At 36.2% G+C, this 21,239-nt stretch overlaps 1 protein-coding gene across 2 annotated transcripts in view; it reads right to left on the bottom strand.

Moving 5' to 3' along the window:
* Positions 1-2,170: 2,170 nt before the first annotated feature.
* The window catches only part of PSME4 (proteasome activator subunit 4), a 70,099-nt gene continuing 51,030 nt past the window's right edge, over positions 2,171-21,239 (bottom strand). For both annotated transcript variants that reach the window (XM_074578631.1, XM_074578630.1), the window contains 17 exons: positions 20,539-20,668; positions 19,888-19,969; positions 19,191-19,344; positions 18,577-18,646; positions 17,762-17,887; positions 17,264-17,416; positions 16,387-16,491; positions 15,503-15,594; positions 14,986-15,117; positions 14,169-14,377; positions 13,778-13,863; positions 12,720-12,848; positions 11,490-11,645; positions 7,057-7,219; positions 5,569-5,702; positions 4,453-4,591; positions 2,171-3,776 (listed from right to left, as the gene is read on the bottom strand). In XM_074578631.1, coding sequence (XP_074434732.1) covers positions 4,457-4,591; positions 5,569-5,702; positions 7,057-7,219; positions 11,490-11,645; positions 12,720-12,848; positions 13,778-13,863; positions 14,169-14,377; positions 14,986-15,117; positions 15,503-15,594; positions 16,387-16,491; positions 17,264-17,416; positions 17,762-17,887; positions 18,577-18,646; positions 19,191-19,344; positions 19,888-19,969; positions 20,539-20,668 — 2,056 coding nt within the window. In that variant the 3' untranslated portion in view covers positions 2,171-3,776; positions 4,453-4,456. The remainder of the gene's footprint in view (positions 3,777-4,452; positions 4,592-5,568; positions 5,703-7,056; positions 7,220-11,489; positions 11,646-12,719; positions 12,849-13,777; positions 13,864-14,168; positions 14,378-14,985; positions 15,118-15,502; positions 15,595-16,386; positions 16,492-17,263; positions 17,417-17,761; positions 17,888-18,576; positions 18,647-19,190; positions 19,345-19,887; positions 19,970-20,538; positions 20,669-21,239) is intronic.

The raw sequence follows: 21,239 nt of genomic DNA, 5'->3' as shown, positions 1-21,239 counted from the left end.
TTCCTTGCAGCAAACTCCGAAAATTACTGCTGCCCTAGTGGTACAGGTACCTCTTCAGGAATAACAACCACAAAACACCCGCCCTGGAGCACGGTTAGCGCTAGCCCGGGGACAACCTAGAGGTCTAGATCAGGCTCAGGTGAAAGTCCTCTCATTGGGAATACCATTTTTCGGAGCCTGTGCAGCAGTGTGACTGCGTACAGTGTGTATTTTGTGATGGGGAAATCCACAGAAGTTGCCTTCCAGTTACTGCACAACGCTAGTGAGAATTTAAAACAAATTAGCTAGTAATTCACAGCAGGGTTAAAGTTAAAATCCTGCAAGAACAATGGCCAGCAAAACTTTCTACTGGTAAGTTGCTTTTTCCCCTTTTACATCTTACCAGATGATTGTATTTTCCACAGCACAGGAAAAAAAAAGGAAGCTGGACTCTGCTGCAGGATTCCAGGAAGTCTGAAGCGTGGAAGAAAGTGCAAGACTGAAGGGAGTGTGGTATGCCTAACTGTGAAAAACTGACAGGAGACATCACCCACGTGTACCGAGCACAGGACTCCCAGCAGCTTGGTAAAGAAGTAAAAAGGATGAGAGGGCAGATACCTGGACGTAAAAGGAATACAGTCATAATGTACCGTGTCAGAAATAATGACCTTCATACCTTTTCCATTTAAAAAAAAAATAATAAAAATCTATGTACAGATTAGCTCAACTTGTTAATAACACAATCCACCAATGTCGAGTCTCTGGTGCCACCCAAAAGCACAAGTTAAAGTCTTATTTGCCTACTTGATAATTTTCGTATACGTTTTTATAAAAATAAGCATTATGTTTCCGCTGTGATTTCAGCATGTTTTTTACGTGCATAAACACGTCCACTTGGTTATGGATGTTCACTTCTATGAACAGTGATCTACCACTACTATGGTAGATCACTTCACTTGATACTCGAGCAAGACAGTCACTACAGAGTATGTCACTGCAACTTCAGCAAAAAACCCAACCCACCTAAACCAAGAGATCAATTAATTGTGCCTTACATCACTGCCGTTCTTTGGTGCTTCGAACAGCGGCGGTCATGGAGATTGTTTGTGCAGACTGACACGTGGTCACTAACGCTACCAAGGCTACCAGACTATTGCCAAGATCTTTTTCCATCCCCCTTACTGTTGAAGGGGAAAAACTCTTCTCTTCTCATGCTAGAAATGTCTCCCTCTCCAGACTGAGGTATTGCAGCTGTTTCATCTCTAAAGCTTTAGGGAAAAAGACAGCATAGGACATCAAAGTGATGGAAAGCTCAGAACTCATGACATACGTATATTGCTTGGGGAAAGTTAGGGAATAAAAGTAACAATGGAGATGCGTTATTTGATGAAGAACTCAAAATCGTTCCTGCATTCTCAGGAGACTTACAATCTTTTACCCACAAAAAGTCAATTAGTACGAGTTCGTTCACACTACCATATATTTCATCCTACAGAACTGTACTTTGAATAGGTACTCTATTTTCTGTGCGCTCTGTTTGGATCAAGTAATTTATTGCTGATTTATAAACAGCTACTGTGAATTAATATCACTTATTTGCTATCATAGCTCTCCATGATTCTCTACTGAGCACTGGATCCTCAACATTGCAACTAATTCCAGCTACACTTTGACTATAGAACTACACTAAAAAGCAGCAGAGCTGGATCCTAGTGAGCTGCCCTTCGTGTAGGCAAAACAGCACATGTAATATCTGCTCCATCAGTTAATCAGCCAAAACATACTTTAAAGATGATCCTCTGCAGCAAATACTTTCCATTACTTTTAAAGTGTGTGTGTGGTTTTTGTTTGGGTTTTTTTTGTTTGTTGGTTTTGGTTTTTTTTTAAATTCCATCAGCAAAACCCCCTCCACTTCAAACTAGTTTATCCGATTTTAAGTGTGCTTCTCAAAAGTGAAGAAGTTTTTTCGCAAGCCTCACCAGGTACAAGATATTTTTACGTAAGTATAAAACCGAGTGTCCCAACCATGAGAACTACATCTTTAATTAATCCTTAATGTTGCCTTAACTCACTGCCAAATCCCATAATAAACACATGCCTCGTACAAAAAGCTCAAAAGCACAGTAAACAACTTTAAGTTACGGTCTCAAAATAAGAAATTTCCACTTTAGAAATTAAAAAAAAATGCAGGTGTTACAAACAGTCCATTTATTGGGTCTTCACCTACGTACACAATTGAAATAATTTTGGCACTACACTATACAGTGGTTACATCTGTGTGCTGACACTCATTAAATACTGCACCAGGAACACTGCTGTGCTTTGAAGTTTGGAATGAGTCACACACTCAGCAGGTAAATCACTCTAAATGTATCCGTGCTCCTGTAGGCTTGCATGAAAGTTGAAACACACACCAGTTTATGAATTATTTCAGTGTACCTCACGTTCTATGAACTTATCGCACTAGAATATGTGATGTCAGCATTTAGAGATGGCCACAGGTGTTGCATTAAAATCTGAATGAGACATAGTAATAATGAGATACAAGAAAACCGAAACAAAACCTCTGCTTTTCAGACACGAAGAGATACTCTGTTAAAGAAAATAATTTAAAAAACTAATAATGGCATTTGATTTGATACAAAAGCCAGAACTACTACCGTATTAACATCTAAGTATGAATCTTTACAAATTAATCTCACAATGGTGTTATGTAAAAGATTGTAAACTGTACAATGTTTTGTCAATGCAATGCCTCTACAATTTATACAGTCTTTTACAACTATGTAACACATATTAAACATGTTGTTAAATAGCCAATAGATATCAGTCCCTGAACAAAGCTGCAGGCAAGAAAATACAGAGCTTCCACAATCTTTGAACAAGATATGCTTGCTCAAACAGTGACAATCTTTATGAGAATATGTTCTTAAAAATAGTCAGCCATTCAGCGCTTTTTCACACTGTGCATACATTTCATTTTATGAATTCAACCATCACTTGATAGTCCATAATTTCATATCTGTGGGCTCTAATTATGTGGAAACGTCCCCAGTCTTTCACCCTTAAAAGTACGCAGATAATCATAGATTTTTATTCCACACATGGTCAAGCTATCTTTGAAGACCTAGCGAGGCAATAAGAGCTTTCACTCCCCACATTTTGTCCTGCCATCTATAATGCACAGAGAAGATCAGCTATTTACATTTTGAAAAGGAAGATACAAAAAGGCAATCCTGCCCTGAGGTGGACTGAATGACAGAGAGCCTGTCACCTGATGGACACTGAAATCCAAGTAGTGAAAAATAAACTCTGAGAAAGACAGGTTCCTGGTATTGTATGCTGACCAAGTAAGAAGTTGCATCAACAGAACTGGAGAGCTTCAATGACAATATTCTGGTTTGCAGCACTCTCCGGTTCTGCGCATCTTTGATGTCAGAAACAGCAGGGAAGATGGGTCAGAAAAATCGGATACGAAACGTGCAGCCTAAGTCACTGTGTGCAAGAAAGCAGAGACAAGACTGATGTGTAATGCAGGCCAGTGACAAGGGTCTCGCAGTGAACTCGCGATCAGGCTCTGTGAACGCAGTTACAAGGAGACTGTGGGGCTCCCACAGCTACTCCCTGGGGAGGTGAAATTCTTTTTTTAATAAAACCAGGTCTTTTTGTTTGTGTTTAAAAGTGGTTTTGATTAGGCATCAGGATTTCCAACAAAAAAGTTTTCTACATGATAAATTGCTTTGAGTTGCCTTTATTTCGCAGAAAGGTTCCTGCATCCTCATGTTCCCAGGAGAAACCTGAAAAAGAAAAAAAAAAAAAGAAAGAAGGAATTAAAAAAACACAAATTCAAAACAAGACTATCGCCTCATGCTATTACCACAGAAGAAAATGAAAATCTAAATTAAAAGTTCTCTTGGAATACTGTCACAAAACATTGAAATACAATAGAGGTCAGAATCTTGTAGTGTAACAAAGAGAAACTCCAGGAACGGATTCACTCTTTGGGGACATGCCTGTGTGAAGAGACCCGGTAGCAGAGCCATAATGTGGAAGAGGAAACAGTTTGGTAGCTGTCATTCCCCATCGTGAGATGTAGATGAATATACTGCACTGGGTGGTAGACTAAAGTCCTCAGAAGCATCAGAAGTACAAAGCAGCAAGTACGTTGCTTTTAGTGAAACTGTCAGGCATTTAAAAGGCAGCCAACTGGCAGAAAATGGGAGAAAAGGAACATCAATATTCAAGAAAACAAGTGCAAGTGTCTTAGCAAAACATGAGTGTAATACAGGGACACACAAAAAGATGACAATATTTAACCAAAATAAATCTGAACGTGAATAGACCACTGGAGGTGCAAGGGACTTAATTCTCCCTGTGGTTTAGGGATTCCTCCCTGCTGCATGCTAGACTGGAGAGCTAGAGTAGATTTCATAAGATGTTTCTGTCAATTTATGTCAAAAGAAATAATCTTACCTATCTATGCATAATAGCATGGTGAAACCAAGAGGTCAGTAAGCACTAGTAGCTGGTCATCCGTGAACTGCTGTTTATGCTCCTGCCAGTTGTCATGATGAGTCCTCCGGAAATTTGACAGTGTTTTTTTCACAGTCATCTGCATAGCAGACAATCGATATTAATATGTATCAGTCATGGATTTAAGCTCCGTGGCAAAACAAACGTTGAATACAACAAAAATAACTGGTGAGTAGGCAAAGTGTTTGAGCAGTTACAAAGGCTAGAACACAGCTTTGGGGAATTCAGTCCAGTTCCCCAGTATTTTAATTTTTACAGTTCTGGTTAGTCTTTTGACCAGTGTCACAACTCCAACGTTCTTATAAAAACGATTCTCTGACCTACAATTTTGAGCTTAAAAAAATTAATAGATTCTTATAAAGTATAAATGAAATGCTTTTCCCCTCTTTCTTTTCCTTGGGTATTTCCAAACCAATGGTTTGGATGTCAAAACATGAGAAAGTTCATGAATCTTGTAAGGTGCATAGAAGAAACAAATCAGAGGAAAACTGTCTTATGTTATTAAAATAATTAAGATTATTATTAAATTATCAAAAGATAAGGCCAATCAGTCCATTTTCTTGATTCAGTAAAGCACACCATAGCAAAGTCTGTTAAATCTAAGGAATTCTTCAGCCATAAGCTCAACAAAATCGAATAGACAGTGCAAAAAACCAGACGTAAATGTAACTATTTCACTAAAAACTTGTTTCTAGGGCTGCTTATAAAACTTTGTTTTAAAATTTTCAGAGTGATTGTTTGGTTTGGTATTTGCTAGAACAGCATGCACAAAAGTGACATTTTTAATTAAAAAAAGACTATTTCCTCATTACAGATCTTGTTCTTGTAGCTTTCAGTTTATACTTTAAATTTGAAAGCGGGAAGAGAACTACCACAAAAAATATTTAAAAACAGTCCATGAGTTAAAACTTATTTTAAAAACCATTTAATAAAAAGCAGCAGAAACTAACTTTCTTAATAGTGTCCTATTTATTTCTAGGAAAGGGGAACTAAGAACGAGTAAAGCATATCTTAGATGTGTTATATTAAACAGAAAAATTATATAAGTATTTTTACCTCAATAGGCTGAGGATCATTAAGATGGGCACTGAGATCCATTAAGAGCTGTGGCATCCAGGTGGGTACATCGTATGGACTTGACAAAATACAGGCGCTAAGTCCTAGCACACCAGCGTGGCGTTTAACCAAGTCTGCAATTGCAGGATATTAGTTTACATTTGGCAAGGTGCAACTATCCTGTCTAAGATATTCCTCAATGACACAGCCAAACTTAAAACTGGTTATCAGTGAAAATAAGGCTATTTTTAACCGATGGGAACGACTGAAGAGAGCCTATATATTAAACAGAGGTGATCTAATTAGAACAGCGTACTGACACTAACGTTAACCCTGATTTAAAAAACAAAAAAACCCAAGCAAACAAAAAACCCCTAAACCACCAAAAACCACCCCCGCCACAGTAGAGATCTCTAGCTTCTACAGAGAATCAGATAATTCTGCAGACCATATAGTCAAATAAATTCACACAAGTGTATGGATTTCCAGACTGCTTCTGCTTTCTTACACAGAATCACAGACTCATTCTATAATTCTAGCTTTCATTTCTAATGGAAGAATGTGTAAAAAAAAAAAATTAATCTACAACTGCTGCATAACTTTATAAACATTTCAAATAAGCTTCCTTCTTTCAAAAAATCTTTCTCTCTTCTCAGTAAACAGCTCATAAACTACATCTCCACTGTTCCCTATTTCTGCATTCAGAATGTTTTCTCAAATACAAGAACTATTTGACAATATGGAAACCCAGTCCTTCTGGGTCAAATCAATGTGACTCGGATGCACTAAGTGTTTGGTCGGAAGCCAGCGCTTCTAAGGTTAACTAAGGGGGGGTGTGGTGTTCTATTTTTTTTTGTTGTTGTTGGGGTTTTTTTTGGGGGGGGGGGTGTGTGTGTGTGTGCATGCACGTGTTGGTTTTTTTTAGAATCAAAGAACCACACTGCCAACAAACAGAAGGTAAAGTGGGTACGAAGTGAAATTATGTTGTGGCAGCTAAGGAAGTTTATTTACTGAGGAAATAGCTATCCCACATCTTCTGCACTCTCAACTTGTGAACAATGGAAACTGTAAAGGGAGAAATCTCTTTAGTGTTAATTCTGGAAAAGTTATAAATAAGTTTATGTAGGAATACATCATAAAAAAAACATTATTTGCTTTTTTTGGTAGTAGTGTATTCTTATTTACACTGTAAATCAAATTATCGAAGCACTTAAAGATTAGGAACTGCATTACATGCACACAAATAGTTAGATACATAAGGACAAGTAATTTGCCATTACGGTTTATAGGTGCTTAGGAAGAAAAAAAAAATTGCCTAAGGTTTCTCTGGGTATATGTTAATTTTCTAAATACTCCTTAACTACAGCACAGATCCTATTCCACCTGGAGCACTTGTAGAATAAGCATCTAAATGTAGCACAAAATACTTATATCTTCCTAACCTGCTATTGACATACATGCTTTTAGTCTCTGAAGCAATTTTCTTACCACCAGAAGGTATTGTGTCCACCACTGTACCCAGGTCACGCTTTCGTTTCTTTGGTAACCTCATCTTGCACAGCTGTTCAAAATGAGTCTGCATGGGCCCGTCCATAGTGAGAAAATTGCACTGTAGCAGACCACTTAGTGTGGTAGCAGCCATTTCTCTCACCTGTGAGCAGAGACAGTACATACCACAATTACTACGCACGCGTGCACAGCAAGCAGCAGGTATTTATGCTATTACTGTCCTTTCACGCACATCAGCTAGGCCAAGTTAGCAAACTCCATCAAAAGAGAAAGCCTTTAAAATATTATCCTGTTATTTCATAGGTAACTAGTTTACTGTATGGCTCTTTACAAATTAATAAAACGTATTCTTATTGTAATATAGAACTGCCTTCACATAATTTGTCATAAAGTAACCTACTACTCAAGCAAATAATGTAATTAAACTCTGTTGTCAAGACATACATACCATAGACTAATTAGTTTTAGAAAGTTTAGAAATAGACTTTGAATGAGAACAAGATGCTCCACCCCAAATAATCAATCTGCTCTACAAAATTTGTAATAGTCTTTATATTAACATTAGCTTTACCAAGCAAAAAAATGTATACTTTATTCAAAAGCACTTAGTTTTCCCCCTCAAACGTATGTGGGGACAATAGAATCAACAAAAGCAAAAGAGGTCGAAGGTACGTTCATGAGACAAAGCTGGTTTTGTTCTACCAGTAGCACAAGAATTCTTTGAAAGATGCAACAGATGCTGGATTAATAAGCAACAACAACTAACTTCAGCGGTTTATCATTAACAATTCAGCTCTATAACACTCCAGCACTATTGACACTGTTGTCCTGAGTATCAATTCTTTTCACTACATGAATAAAAATACTCTTCTCTTCCATAACACAGAAACCCAAAAGAACAAGACTAAATTAAGTGTTCATCTAATTGCCAAACCATTCAAAACACAGACCTCCTTTTCCATTCCTTTTAAAACAGCCACAACACACTGTTAGTGGATTGAAAGTAGAGACATCTCAACCACTTACTTTTAAGAGTATAACCCAGCAGTATTACTAATTTGTCTCATCTACTCAAATCTCCCCAAACCATAAAGTTATAGAACTGTAAGACTATATTTAAATTGGAGTTCTTCTGAGACTCGCTTCCACTTTCAATAATTGCAGACTGACAAAAGCCTTCCAACATTTACAAACTTGAAAGCCAAATCAACTTGTAGAACACTGACTGCAGTCACCAGATTTTTTTGGTAAGTACATACTGTTACACATAACTGCAAACAGAGCATCAGTCCAAACACCTACAAACACTCTGAATCCAATGCAGCAGATAATAGTACATTACATTTGTGAACATAACGTTCTGAACCTCCACAAAGCAGTAAGTATAGCTGCAAGTGTTGCAATAGTTAAACACAGTAAGTTAACAATAAGCTCAAGACTTCACTTCATTTAGATTTCTGCAACACAGCATTCGAACATGATCTACTTTGTTAGCAGCATAAAGAAGTACGAAGGCAAAGTCTGCCAGTATTGTTGAGCAGCAATTTGTCAGTCTCTTAAGAACTAAGCTATTAAATGAAACATGATGTCCAAGACCCGGAATAGAAAGCAACTTGGCTGTAAAGCGAGCAAGCTCTCAAGTGATCTGTACTCGTTTACATCATTATTCACTGTATTAAAACCACTTCAATTTTTAAATTAATAATCTACCCAAAAGGAATGCTTTGCTGCAAAGAGCACCTAGAAGCAAAGCCTTTAAAATCATACGTTAACAAGTTAGCCATTCATGACAATATCTGACACTAAATTTACAGATCATCATACTCACATGACCTACAGAATATAAAAACTACAGAGTAGCAGCAGAGGAATACTCTCTCAATCAAGCATGTTTTTTTTTTTTTATTTTATTTGTTTGGTTTTTTTGTTTGTTTTTTTTTTTTTTTTTTTTTTTTTTGTTTGACGGTTTTTTTTGGTCAGAATTAACTGACCAAGGTCTACAAAATTGCAGCAATATCAGAAGAAAAACACTCAACAACACAAGGAAAACCTAAGTGCAGTACTTGCAAGGGGCTACTTACACAAAGAGAAAATATTCCCATTACTATAATATTGCAGTGTAATATGAAAAATGTTTCTCAAGACATGAATGCTGTGTATTCAGTACATAGGTTTATAAAAATATAAACATACGAAGCACCTACCCAGATAGCTTCCTAGATCAAATTATAGCTGAGGAAAACATGAGGAAGATGCTTTCGGATTAACTAGGCTATCACTTTAACCAGAGCTCCAAGTTGAATACAGTCATTTTCATTTTTCCACTATTTCTGAGTAAATAGTATTATTTAGTGCAAAACATGCTTTCCCAAACTCAAATCACTCCTGCAGCTCTCCAACTGCCCATATGACCTGAAAATTAGTCGTGATATTCAGTGGTGGTTATACTGCTGTACACAGAGACGTGATTTTTCAGGACTCTGCTTTTTCCCCTTTATCAGCTGCAGGGTCACATTAGATCTTACGTGCATAGTAATCCATCAGCTCCATGACTCCTCTGACTTTCAGAAGGAGTGTTTCCCACGATACCATTTAAGTACAGCTCTCTTCAATTCTAGAGACCTGTGCTTGGAGTTGGATGCATGCAATTTGCGATCGATAGAAGCCAGGCTGTCCTATGACCCATGTTCACTTTGTATTGCAGTCACATTGCTATTTGGCATGCAGTGTGGTCATCTGGCATTGTCCTTTGCCAAGGTTTGTTGCAATGATTTTATGAAAAAAAAATATAAAAATGAACACACTGGGAAGTTTGAGAATCCTAGCAATATTAGAAGTGTAAACTGTGTATTAAAGCAACAGGATCATTCAGCTGGTGCCTTTGTATCAAAATAAGCAAAAAAAAAAAAAGTGTCTTTACATCCAAGATCCAAAATGTCAGTTCCACAGGGTAAAGACATCAAATACCAGTTAAAGCTAGGGATTCTACTGAAAGCACACTCATCTTAGAAATTCAGCATTAAGAAAGTACATAGGAATTACTCTGCAAGATACTGCATCTTGCCAATTACTATCAAGAAAGAACATGATTACTTTTCAAAGAAAAGCTTCCATGGTAACAACACGATCGTAAGTGGTTATGAACACTGAAACGTTTTTGATTTGCATCCCTGTAGTACAGAAGAATAATTTTGTACATTTAAAATAACTAGATAAATTGTACTGAACTGAATAAGAGGCATTTTTCAAAATTACATGATATTATGAGGTAAGCGTTACGACTGGTGCAGGAAACAACTTATCTAGCATTGCAAGATGTTGCTTTTCAGCTTGCTATAAGCAAATAGTGACATGAGAGACATGAGTGAGCTCATCTGAAGACTGAAATTGGCACGGTTGGGCAAGTAGTCTAAGTGCTGTTCTTTAAGTATTACGTGCACTTACAGAGCTTTTAATGTCAAACCTTTTAAGTCAGAAATTTTAATTTGTATATTCAAATTATTCCAAATTCACTGTTTACAAAAGCAAGCTTCACATCTCGGGTAAAAGTATTGTTTTAAATGTAGCTTCAGGAAGGCCTAAACCAGGATCTTTGTTTGGGCAGAAGGCTATCACACTTCAGAATCTTTCTCCTAGAAAGAAAAAAAGCACCCAAGTGTCCTAAAGGATGGACTTCATTGATATTTGCCAACACCACAAGACCAGTGAAAATGATGGCACAGGTAAATGGAACAGGCTGGGAGTTCACACTAAAGATTCTTCACTGTGCTTGAGCGTGATCAAACATACTTAAATTTGTATAATTTAATACAAGCCTTCAGTTGTGTAAGCTATTGATCCGGAATAAAATACTGCTGTGATTCTCCCCAGCTTTTGGAAACCTGACAAACAAGACAATGATTCACATCAGGCACCTTTTTTTTTTCCCCTGAGAACAATGTTATGATCCTGCTAGCACTTCTAAGAGCATACAGTGCATCCGTACACTGATCTTTGACAGTACACATGTACCACAGCAAAGATTTTGGATGTTATCTCCTTCCATTTGTGTATACCTGAGGTATCGCTAGCTCAAGACAGACACAAAAACTTGCCAGACTGACAAGCATGCTTACAAACTATTATATTTCAGCTGTACTTAAACCAAGAATGAAACAAAGCAGTGTTCCATTCTGTTGAAGAAGTAGGAACTTTTAAAAATCACTAATGAAGTATTTTCTAAACAGCTGTTTTCCTGGAATCAAGTATTAAAAGAAAAAATGGAATATGAAAGAAATAAATCCTATAAAGCTAGTTATATTTTCAAAATAGAAAGAATGCTAAGCTAGAAATACTTGCTGCATCTCATAAACTTGATAAGGGCAAGAAACCAGTCATGTGAAACAAAGCGTTTGAGCAAAGGTATTACTTGCCTCAAGCTGTTCATCTTCCAACAGTTTTATAACCAGCCATCTAATGTCATTGACCGCTTCTTCATTGTTGAGAAAGATAAAGAGATTGTAGAACACCATGGTCTGGAGGTAGGTTAATATGGTATACCTAGCATGCCAAGAATTGCTTCTTGCTGTCTACAAATAAAAATAAATATTAAGTATGAGAAAGCAACAATGTGAAGGAAAGCAGCTATCTGATGTAAAGATGACAATAATGAAGAAAACAATTTTGGGGACCGTTACAAATAGCTTCCCTTATTCAGATATTTTTGTTTCATACACTCAGTTTCCAACGCACACAATTATCATTTAAACAATAATTTATAAACACACTTACTTTTATTTAACAGATACCTAATTACTTAACAGATACCCAATACTGTAAAAGACAAAGCGGGCAAGTTTCTCCCTTTAATTAATTTCCGACATAAGTCATAAGGCAGATATAAATAAACTAGAAATTTTGTTTTGCTTGAGTGTATGTATATATACATATATTCTATACAATGCATTTGGAAAGAAAAGTTTTTTCAAGTTCCTTTACTTTCATCTCCACATGCTTATGGAAGTCCAAGTTATTGAAAGCACCAGGCATGAGTGCAGCCTGGACTGCAACACTGCAGTTACTATTCTGGCTGTGCGTGCAGCTTACAGCAACGTTTTTCAACAGGTAGTTTTAGTACTATAGGTCAGTCTTGAATGACTAGAGTAAAAAAAAAAAAGCATTTCTTGCATGACAAACTGTGTACAGAATGACCCATTCAATTCAAGAGTGCATTTTCATTTGTGGTGTTTTTCAGAAAGCAGCAGCAATTGATAGACTGTAAAACTCTACAATGGCAGAGATTCAAGGGCAGTTCTTTATATGACGACTCATTTTGAAACTGGATTTTGAATTGTTATGGTCATGAGGAGACATGTTTGGCTTAAATTGATCCACTACTAAACAAATTTTAATTTATTAAAATACCGATCAATTTCTTATCAAGATACAAGTTGTTTAAATGTTTAGAAGTAGGGAATAAGACAAAATACATTTACTGTCTCTAAGACTGTTTTAGAACAATTAGAAAACTCTTTCAACTCTAAGAAAAGTCAGTATTTGATTCTCTTCAAATCACAACTATTGTATAATCTTTAAGGGGGGAAAAAAAAAAGTACAGAGTGCATCAGATAACAAGAGCTTTAAGCTATTTAGACCATACTCACTTGTTTTAGCACCTGAAGTACCAAAGGCACTTGCTGAGGATACAACAAACCCTGAGACATTAACGACAAACACATCTTAGTATCTCTTTTGAGCTCATCATAGCTATTGTCATTTTCTACTGGTGCAATCTATGGAACAAGATAAGAGGGGGGTGGGGGGGAAAGGCTAGTGTTAGTTAAATAAGCATTGCTAATAGCAAAATCCTGAAACAAAGTTTAATCTCATCAAAGGACAGTTGTCTATGAAAATACAATCAATACAATGCTGAAAGATCAGGTAAACGACGGAAAATAGTCAATGTAACATTAAAATATTCTCAGCAATAAGCTGTGGATAAAAATGAATAGAATCAAGAGATCCTTGTTCCTTGCACCATATACTACTTATCTAAGCAGCATGACTAGCCTGAAGCTTTTAAGTAGGATTAAATGGGTGCCGTTAAGACTTGGTTCCTTATTGCAATTCTGATATCAAATCCAATTAATGCAGTATTTTAGATGTAGGTCCAAAACTGAGAGAAAGCTTTATCAGTATTTCTAGTTCAGTTTCACCTTTATTTTTCAGTCACATACATTATTGTTGGGTAATTGACTGATGTTTAACTCAAGACAGACATATGCTTTGGAGCATGCAAATGTGTATTATTTCAGATATGTAGGTAGCACGGAATGATTAGAGGTGCCAGGAAAAACAAGAGAAGCACCACCATTTAGAAAGAATTGTATAATCATGGAACAAAAGAAAACAAGTAAATGTAAGTATCAGGTAGAAACAACATACACTCATTCATGAATTAAACACTTCTGCCCCTCAGATTACACATTCACAGGGCATCCACCTACAAATTGTTCTTGTCAGGAAACCACTTACCAGGCTAGATTACCAGCTGTAAACATACATAAGCATTAAAAAAAATAATTGGGCCTCTTCGGTATGCGTGGTTTTATTACCATTACAGGTTTTCTTTTTATTTATAGAGTCCCTTATAACTTCGGTTTATGTATAGAATACCTTTTCAAGCAAACATGACTACTAAGGGAGCAATTAAAGCACATACCTTGAAAAATAAGGGTAAAAGCTGGAGTTGCTCTGTGACAGCTGTAGAGAAGGACCGTCCTGCACTTGCCATCAACCACTTCAGAACTGTTTTTATAAAGAAAAATGATCACTGATGAAGAAGATAAAAAATAGTAACAATCCCAAAACAAGTTATAGACCAAATTTATTGCAAGACTTGCCTGGGAGATTTTCACATATTAGAGTGCACCTATACTAGTAGTTTGACCCTGTAAAGGTGACTTTATAAACCTTAACCCTAAAAGAACAGATACCTTGTTGCAGCACAGATCTGAGGGGTGAAATTGTGTACTTGCGACCGTATGATTTGCAGACCTGGATCACCATGTCCTAAAATACCCCCCGTTTCTTAACCTCATTAAGTAACTCACTGGTTTTCAAGAGTTTAATGCCCTGAGTTCGCTCATCTTGTTCACCGACTCCATTCTCTTCCATAACATGATTCTGAATTTCTTCATCTGCTTCCATGAGGGGTTTAAGATTTTCAAGTATGCGAGTAGTAAATTCATGGACCCGGGGAGATTTAGTTGCAGTAGTATTTGGCAAAGAAACATCTATCATGAATATGTAGGTCAACACACTAAAAAAAGCAAACAAAGCAAGCAAGAACATACAGTTAGCATGACTACTGTCCAGAGAACATAGCTAAAAGTGATCCGAGATCAATTTTTTGAACTTTGAAGTTTAATACTTCTAGAAAATTTGCTCTTATCTTCACTTCAAAGTTATTTAAAAACACATGTTTTTCAAATACCCTCTTTGTAGATACCTGAATCAAGCAGGGTGAGACAACCACTAAGCTGCAATTCCCCTCTCCTTCCAACAGATCTGCAACTAGTTCTTAAGTAACTGAAATGCTCTCTAAAGGATTCCCTGGATATTTATGGCCTATTAAGGATTAGATGCAGTAAGGTGTTTGGTTTGGGTTTTTTGGGATTTGTTCTTTTGTTTTGAGCTTCAGAGATATCATACATAAACATGACAGGCCATATACAACAAAAGACAAAAACAGAAAAGTCATCTGAAGTTTCTGAAGCAAGTATGTTAATAATAATTTAACTCATTTCTATTACCAGTATTCACACACAGAGATAAGCAGTCACCACTTCAGTGTAACTATTTAGATACTCAATTACACAAATAAAATGAAGGGAAAATACCCCAAGAACTGCAGAAGAAAACACTGACCTTCCTATTCTCTCTCGGACATTTTTGTAAACCTGGGTAAGTTTAGGTTCCAAGTACTTCAGCAGTCTATGCAACAGCTCTGGTACTCTCCATTCTTGTTGTGCAAGGCCACCTTGCAGTACATAAAGTCGGCTAGAAATCAGAACAGCATATCTTTAGTCATACAAAATTATTCCTCCATTCCCCAGTCCCCTCCAAGCCCTGTTTTGGAATGTTTTCAATGCGTCAATGTGTCTTTGAGTGAATTGCATGCAAAGATGGGTAAAAATTACAGAATGAAACAACAGTACTGCTGCTATGCCAGTTCCAGACCTTCACATTCGGTTAACTACATTTAATTACATTACAAAATAATAATGAAGAAACTGCCATTGTGTGGGGAAAGCTAATTGGAAAGGAGAGCTTTTGTTCCCTGCTTCTAACAAGCCAGCTGGCACAATATGCTCTCAATACATTTTAGCCATGCTTTACTTCCTTCCTTGTTCAGCCACAATAAAACAGTTAAAATTAATTTTACCATGCATCTACAAATGATCCTCCTTCACCACTCAATGGAGATTCCAACAGCAATTCAAATAACCAGTGAAGTTTCCTAGGATCTCTGCTCTCCTGAAAATAAATGGGTATCAGAGATATAAGCAAATTGTTGTTTGTTTTTTTTTTTTTTAAATGTAAATAAAGTATAAACACGGAAAGTTTTGACAGAGATTTTCTTTGCATCTCTTGGGTTTATTCTATTAAGCAAGTACAGAGTTAAATGTCTTTTCACAATGAACCTAAATAGGAGAAAAACACAATGAAACTACATGCAGTTTTAATTATTTGGTAAATACAATTATAAGAATAAAACTAATTTTAGCTTAGTTTTTGACATAGATGAATAAACACATCTGAATTTTGCTAATTAATTGCCAGGGTTCTGGCTGAAAAACCATGCTGAATTTTGCTGACCGATTCCAAAGAATTACTGATCGAAGATATTTGTGGCCTATAATTTACACTGCCTCTCAGACACCACAGCATACAGAAATCTTCCTGTATGTTAGAAGACGTTTTCACAGCATGATGCTAAGCTGCACATTTTTAAACCAGGAATAAATGTGTAATTTGAGTTCAAAAACTACAAGGAAATTGAACACATCGAAAGCATATACATTGTATCACCCACTAACCTTATACAGCTCTTCTAAAATACTTAGAAAAGTAAGGCTTTATTTCCTTTCTAAAACATTATATCCAACTGTCTGCAGAGGGCAGAAGACAACAAAATTTAGAGTTCTCAGTTTTAGCTGATAAAATATATGTAAACACCTCTGTTCATAAAGATCTTATTTACATATTATCTGTAAAACTTGACCACCTGGATATAGCTTTACAAGATTAAAAAAAAGGGGTACTTACACAGGAGGTTGCTATGCACGTGCCCCAGTCATTATACGTTTCCACTGTAATGTTGGATAGAGCTGTTCGAAGCAACGGACAGAGAAGCTTCCAAAGTTTTTCCACCTGCTCAGCAAAAAGGCAAAAGACAAGATTTGACTATTTGACAAAGGACAAAATTGCTATCTAACCTCTGTGAACCCAAATCCTTCCATCTTTTCAAATAATGGAAAAATAATACTGGTTCTGGAAGCCACTATAGTATGTTATTTATCAAAGTAAATAAATGCTATCAGAGGTAAGATTTCAGGAATCATTTAAATTTTGTTTACAAGGTGTTTTGAAATACTATGGACTACATATGCACCATTTTCATGGTGACTTAAGTACAATTGTATCAGAGACTGCATACATTTTGCTTTTGGTAGGACAGCAGTCTTGTACGTTCCAAGGACTTCCTCCCCCCGGTTTTAAATTTTCTTTTTTATTTAGGAAATGATTCTTCCAGAATTACTTTTCAGTATAGAAATTCATTTAAAGATAATATAGACAGCTAGGTCTAGACTAAATAAAGATGTCATAGTCCGAGGGGGGATATAAGCACTTATTCCAGTTGGAAATTACAAACTATGTCAGCTTTGCTATCTCCTTTCCAGCATACTGTTCTTAGTAAAATGCTTCAAGATTAAAAGTAAGTTCTAGTATTATACAGGCACCAAACCAAGCTATAAATTGCGCTCAAAGTTTGGCAATGAAGCACTAAGTGTTGCAACTTTCTCCAGTCCTTTCTTGGACATAGGACATATTAAAAGCCCTCAACTTCATATGTTTAAGTTGTTTAATAATTCAAACTTGTTCCTTAACTTCCACGAATCACTCAAAAATACTACTTCAGCACCTTCTCAAATGTCCAGTGTTTAGAACCTCTTATTAAGCCAGCAATAATTTCAGCTACACATCTCTGGGTGCTTTCATGGGAGTCTGCCACAAGTTGTTCTAAATGGGGCTGAAGAACCGGCAAGAAGGCATCATCAAAGTTTCTGAAAAGGCCCTGAAAAACAAGACGTGAAAGTGTCTTCAATAATTATCTGTCTAAACCATTATCTTTGTAAGAACGTAAGATCATGAAGCACTTGAGATCTGAATATGCAGAAAGTGAAATTAATTTGCTTTTATAACAGAATTATATACAAGTGTCCTATGTACTTCTATATTACTCTAAATATGTTTCCCTATGTAGTTAATCAGAGAGGATTAACAGGATTAATCATAGCAGCATACCTTTAAAAGCTAACATTTTGCAACAGTGGGGTATAAGCCAAGAAGTGCATGGCTCTTCCATGCTTTGATAATTATCACCAAAAAGGAAGCAATTTAGTTACTGAACTCTAGTTACCTTGAAGAGGCAAAACCTGCGAGGATTAAATTTGTCTTTTCCTTTTCTGTCTTCTAAAGACAAGAATTTTATTAACTGCTCGACAAACTTGGGATCAGAAAAGTGATCGTATATAATTTGTTCTGCCTACAACGGGAAAAAAAAAAGAAAAAGGATTAGCTTTGAGGTGCTTGATTGTCACAGTAATATCCCCATTTTTTCAAGTCCCATTTTTCACTTTAATTCTATTTTTGGCAACAATCACGCCTGGGTCATCCATTTCCCCCCTCATTTTATAGGGAATATTGGGTAATGTTTTGCAAGACTCTTGATTTTTATTTTCATTACTGACTTTGGATTGTCTTTCCTTTCACGAGCTCAACACCTACAAAGTAGTCATTCCTACTGTCATTAATTACCTTGTTCTAAACTCTGATAAAGGTTTGAAAGGGAACAAGAAAGTGCTCATTAATACAATTAATCCATGATTGCTGTCAGAGAAGCTGCAATACATTAAAATAATAGTTTCTTCTTGTATGCTCACACAGTAAGTATGAAAATGAAGTAGAAAAATACAACTAAAAATGCCTTGTGGGGATCTAGGTTTCAGTATAGTTATCACTTATCACTTGTTGAAAACATGATTATATCCACACAGCCTCCACCTTGGTTTGCAATCAAGCAAAACAAATCTGTTTCCACACATTTTACGTAAGCACTCTCTAAAAGATAGAAGGGAATTTGGTCTCCACAGGAATCAGTGGACAATATTAAAAAGAAAAGGAAGAGTAGTAGTATTAAAAAACCACACAAAACAAACACACTGAAACTCTTACCTCTGTCAGCTCATCTCTCCTCCGCCCAAGCTTTGGTTGATGCTCAACTGGGGCATAAACTGTCATAGTTCTGAAGATTAAAAAAAAAAATAATACAGTAACATGTTTCAAAGTAAAATAAAGCTTATGATTATTTTTTATATTCTGCATATCAAATAGGATTTATCATCAACTCCAAAAGAGCAGAACTTAATAGAAAATTTACAACAAAAATATTAAGTCTGGTATTATAAATGTTTTGCTACAGCAAGCAATCCAGAATTATTAGTGAGAGAATACTCTGCATATTTTGCAACTATACAATTTTCAAACACACATACCTCATTTTAAGACCAGCAGGTAAACACCCATATGAAATATGTGCCTACAAGTACCCACAAACCCCCAAAAGAAGCAGGTAGAAAATAAATAATTAAAAAAAAACCCAAGAAAAAAAATCCACAAAACCCACACAGAAATGGTAAAACAAGCAACGTGCGCAAAAGATGAAATAAATTGTATTTTTTGTTTCAATTAAAAAACCTAAACCTAACAAACATTGTTTAATTTCCTACATACAGGGTTTTTTTCCTGCTGACTCTCACAATTCTATCTTAATGCTTAATAATACTCACTGAGGCCAGGTGTAATATCCCCAGTGTGTTTTCTCCACAAAACAACATGACTCCCAAGCTTCCTTAGTCTTTGGTAAACTCTGGCTGTTATAATGCAGCCACTGGTTATCCGGTCTGTCACCAGCCTGAACGCTGGAAGGCTTAGGGTTTCCACCTGGTAAAAGAGGATTTTACAACCTATCAAACTTGTTCATTAACAATCCCAGCAAATGTTAGGAGTTACTTTTATTAAAAGATTCTAAAGAGCTTTTATGACTCCCTCACCCCAATCAAACCTGTACAGAGATTTATCCTAGGAGATTAAAAGTAACACTAAGAGATCCCTTTAGTAATTTTTTTTATATATATAAATATATATATATATGCCATTTGAAATTATTAAAGGAATAAAAAGGAGATATACAAATTATTCTCACAAATTTTAAGTCTTTCTGAAAGGAGAATGACCATATCTCTGGTTTTAACTCACTTCAAGTAAGCGAATAGCTTAATACACACTTGCACATATAATACTGCTTAAAAATAAAACAACCTGAAAACTAATGATTAGATTACTTATTTTGTTTGCTTAGGACATTAACAACCAGAGAGAAACACAAAGCTTGTGATTCTATGTTTAATTTAACCAGAAAAATATTTTTAAAAATTTTAGGATAAGTGTTAGGTAAGACTTTTCTTATATTAAATAAGAACCTACTTATTTCATAAGGGCAGATGGGCACTTTCTTGTGTGTTCTCTTAAGCTGCTTAAGAATACCAGCCACAGCTGAGATGGCCACCTAAAAGAAAGAAATGGGCATTAATGTATCCATTCCAGATACTCACCTCCAGAAGGATGCGTCTAATCATCTCGCAGACAAGTTTTAAGCTAGCTACTGAGCGTCCTAAAAAGCCAGTGAACATTACAGTGAAGCTCGTCACCCTAGTGGTTGATACTTCCCATAAAGAAGTAATCTCACTCATTTCAGGGGATACAGGACATGACTTAAGTGTGACTTTATAGCCCAGAAAAAACTCCCCCACTAACCATTTTCTGGGAAACAAAAAAGGAAAAAAAAAAAAAAAAGAGGAAGGAGGTAGCCATTAGTTTCAAGCCTCACTGAGGCAACAAGCAGAATGAAAGGTACAAATACAACACACAGATGTCTCCCTTCAAGTAATAAGCTGCAGATGGAAAACAGACACCTGCAAAAGAAATCCTGCAAAGTATTCTGAAGTAAATAAAAATGCATGGCTGGAAGGGTGAGTAGGGATGTACACCTCCGTTTTTGTGCTTTATCAAAGCAAGCCACCACAAACATCTGACCTAAACCCCAATGAGCCGCAAAACAAAAAGATTACAGATTACCTTCCGAACTACAATTGCATCGTGGTTGAGACACTGCACAAAAAATTTTATGGCACGGCAAGGCAGTATCCTATCATCCCTCAGGAGCAGAGACAGAAAACCAATGCCGATATGCTCGAACTTCCAGGGACTAAAAAAAAAAAGTAATATTCAAGCCAGACAATAAGTAGCATAGTTGCATGTACTGCTTTTGCACAGAAATGATGATACGTATTAAGATTATGTAAATGTGTTTGGACTAACATAAATAATGTTCTATGCCACCGCTATAGTCACCAAGCTTAACTGTCATTTAGGGACACCTCCAGCGTTCTAGGAACACACAAGTGCAATCAAACATCCAGTTAATGGTGCCTTTTTGATCTTGGCATTTCAATGCAAAATACAGACCTATAGGCATATTCTTTTAAAGTTTTTAAACACAAGTATTGCACTACTAATTAAAATCTCTTTGGACATCAGTATTACCCAGGCCGATCCAGAGCTTGCTCCCCCAGAACAAAAAAAATACTAAAAAAAAAATAGGTCAAACTAATTAATGACAAAGCTTAACTCTGAGATGTGCTGATGCCTTACATTAACACATCAATTTCCCAATGAAAATAAATTCAAGACTCATTCACTTTACTTAGGAGACAGTAATGCAAGATTCCCCTATATTGGCCTTTGTCTTCCTTTTTGGGCAAGCAGAATCCGCATGC

Source organism: Larus michahellis, chromosome 3 (assembly GCF_964199755.1).
Source record: "Larus michahellis chromosome 3, bLarMic1.1, whole genome shotgun sequence".
In the NCBI taxonomy this organism is placed as follows: Eukaryota; Metazoa; Chordata; class Aves; order Charadriiformes; family Laridae; genus Larus; species Larus michahellis.
This window is presented reverse-complemented; position numbering and strand designations above follow the sequence as displayed.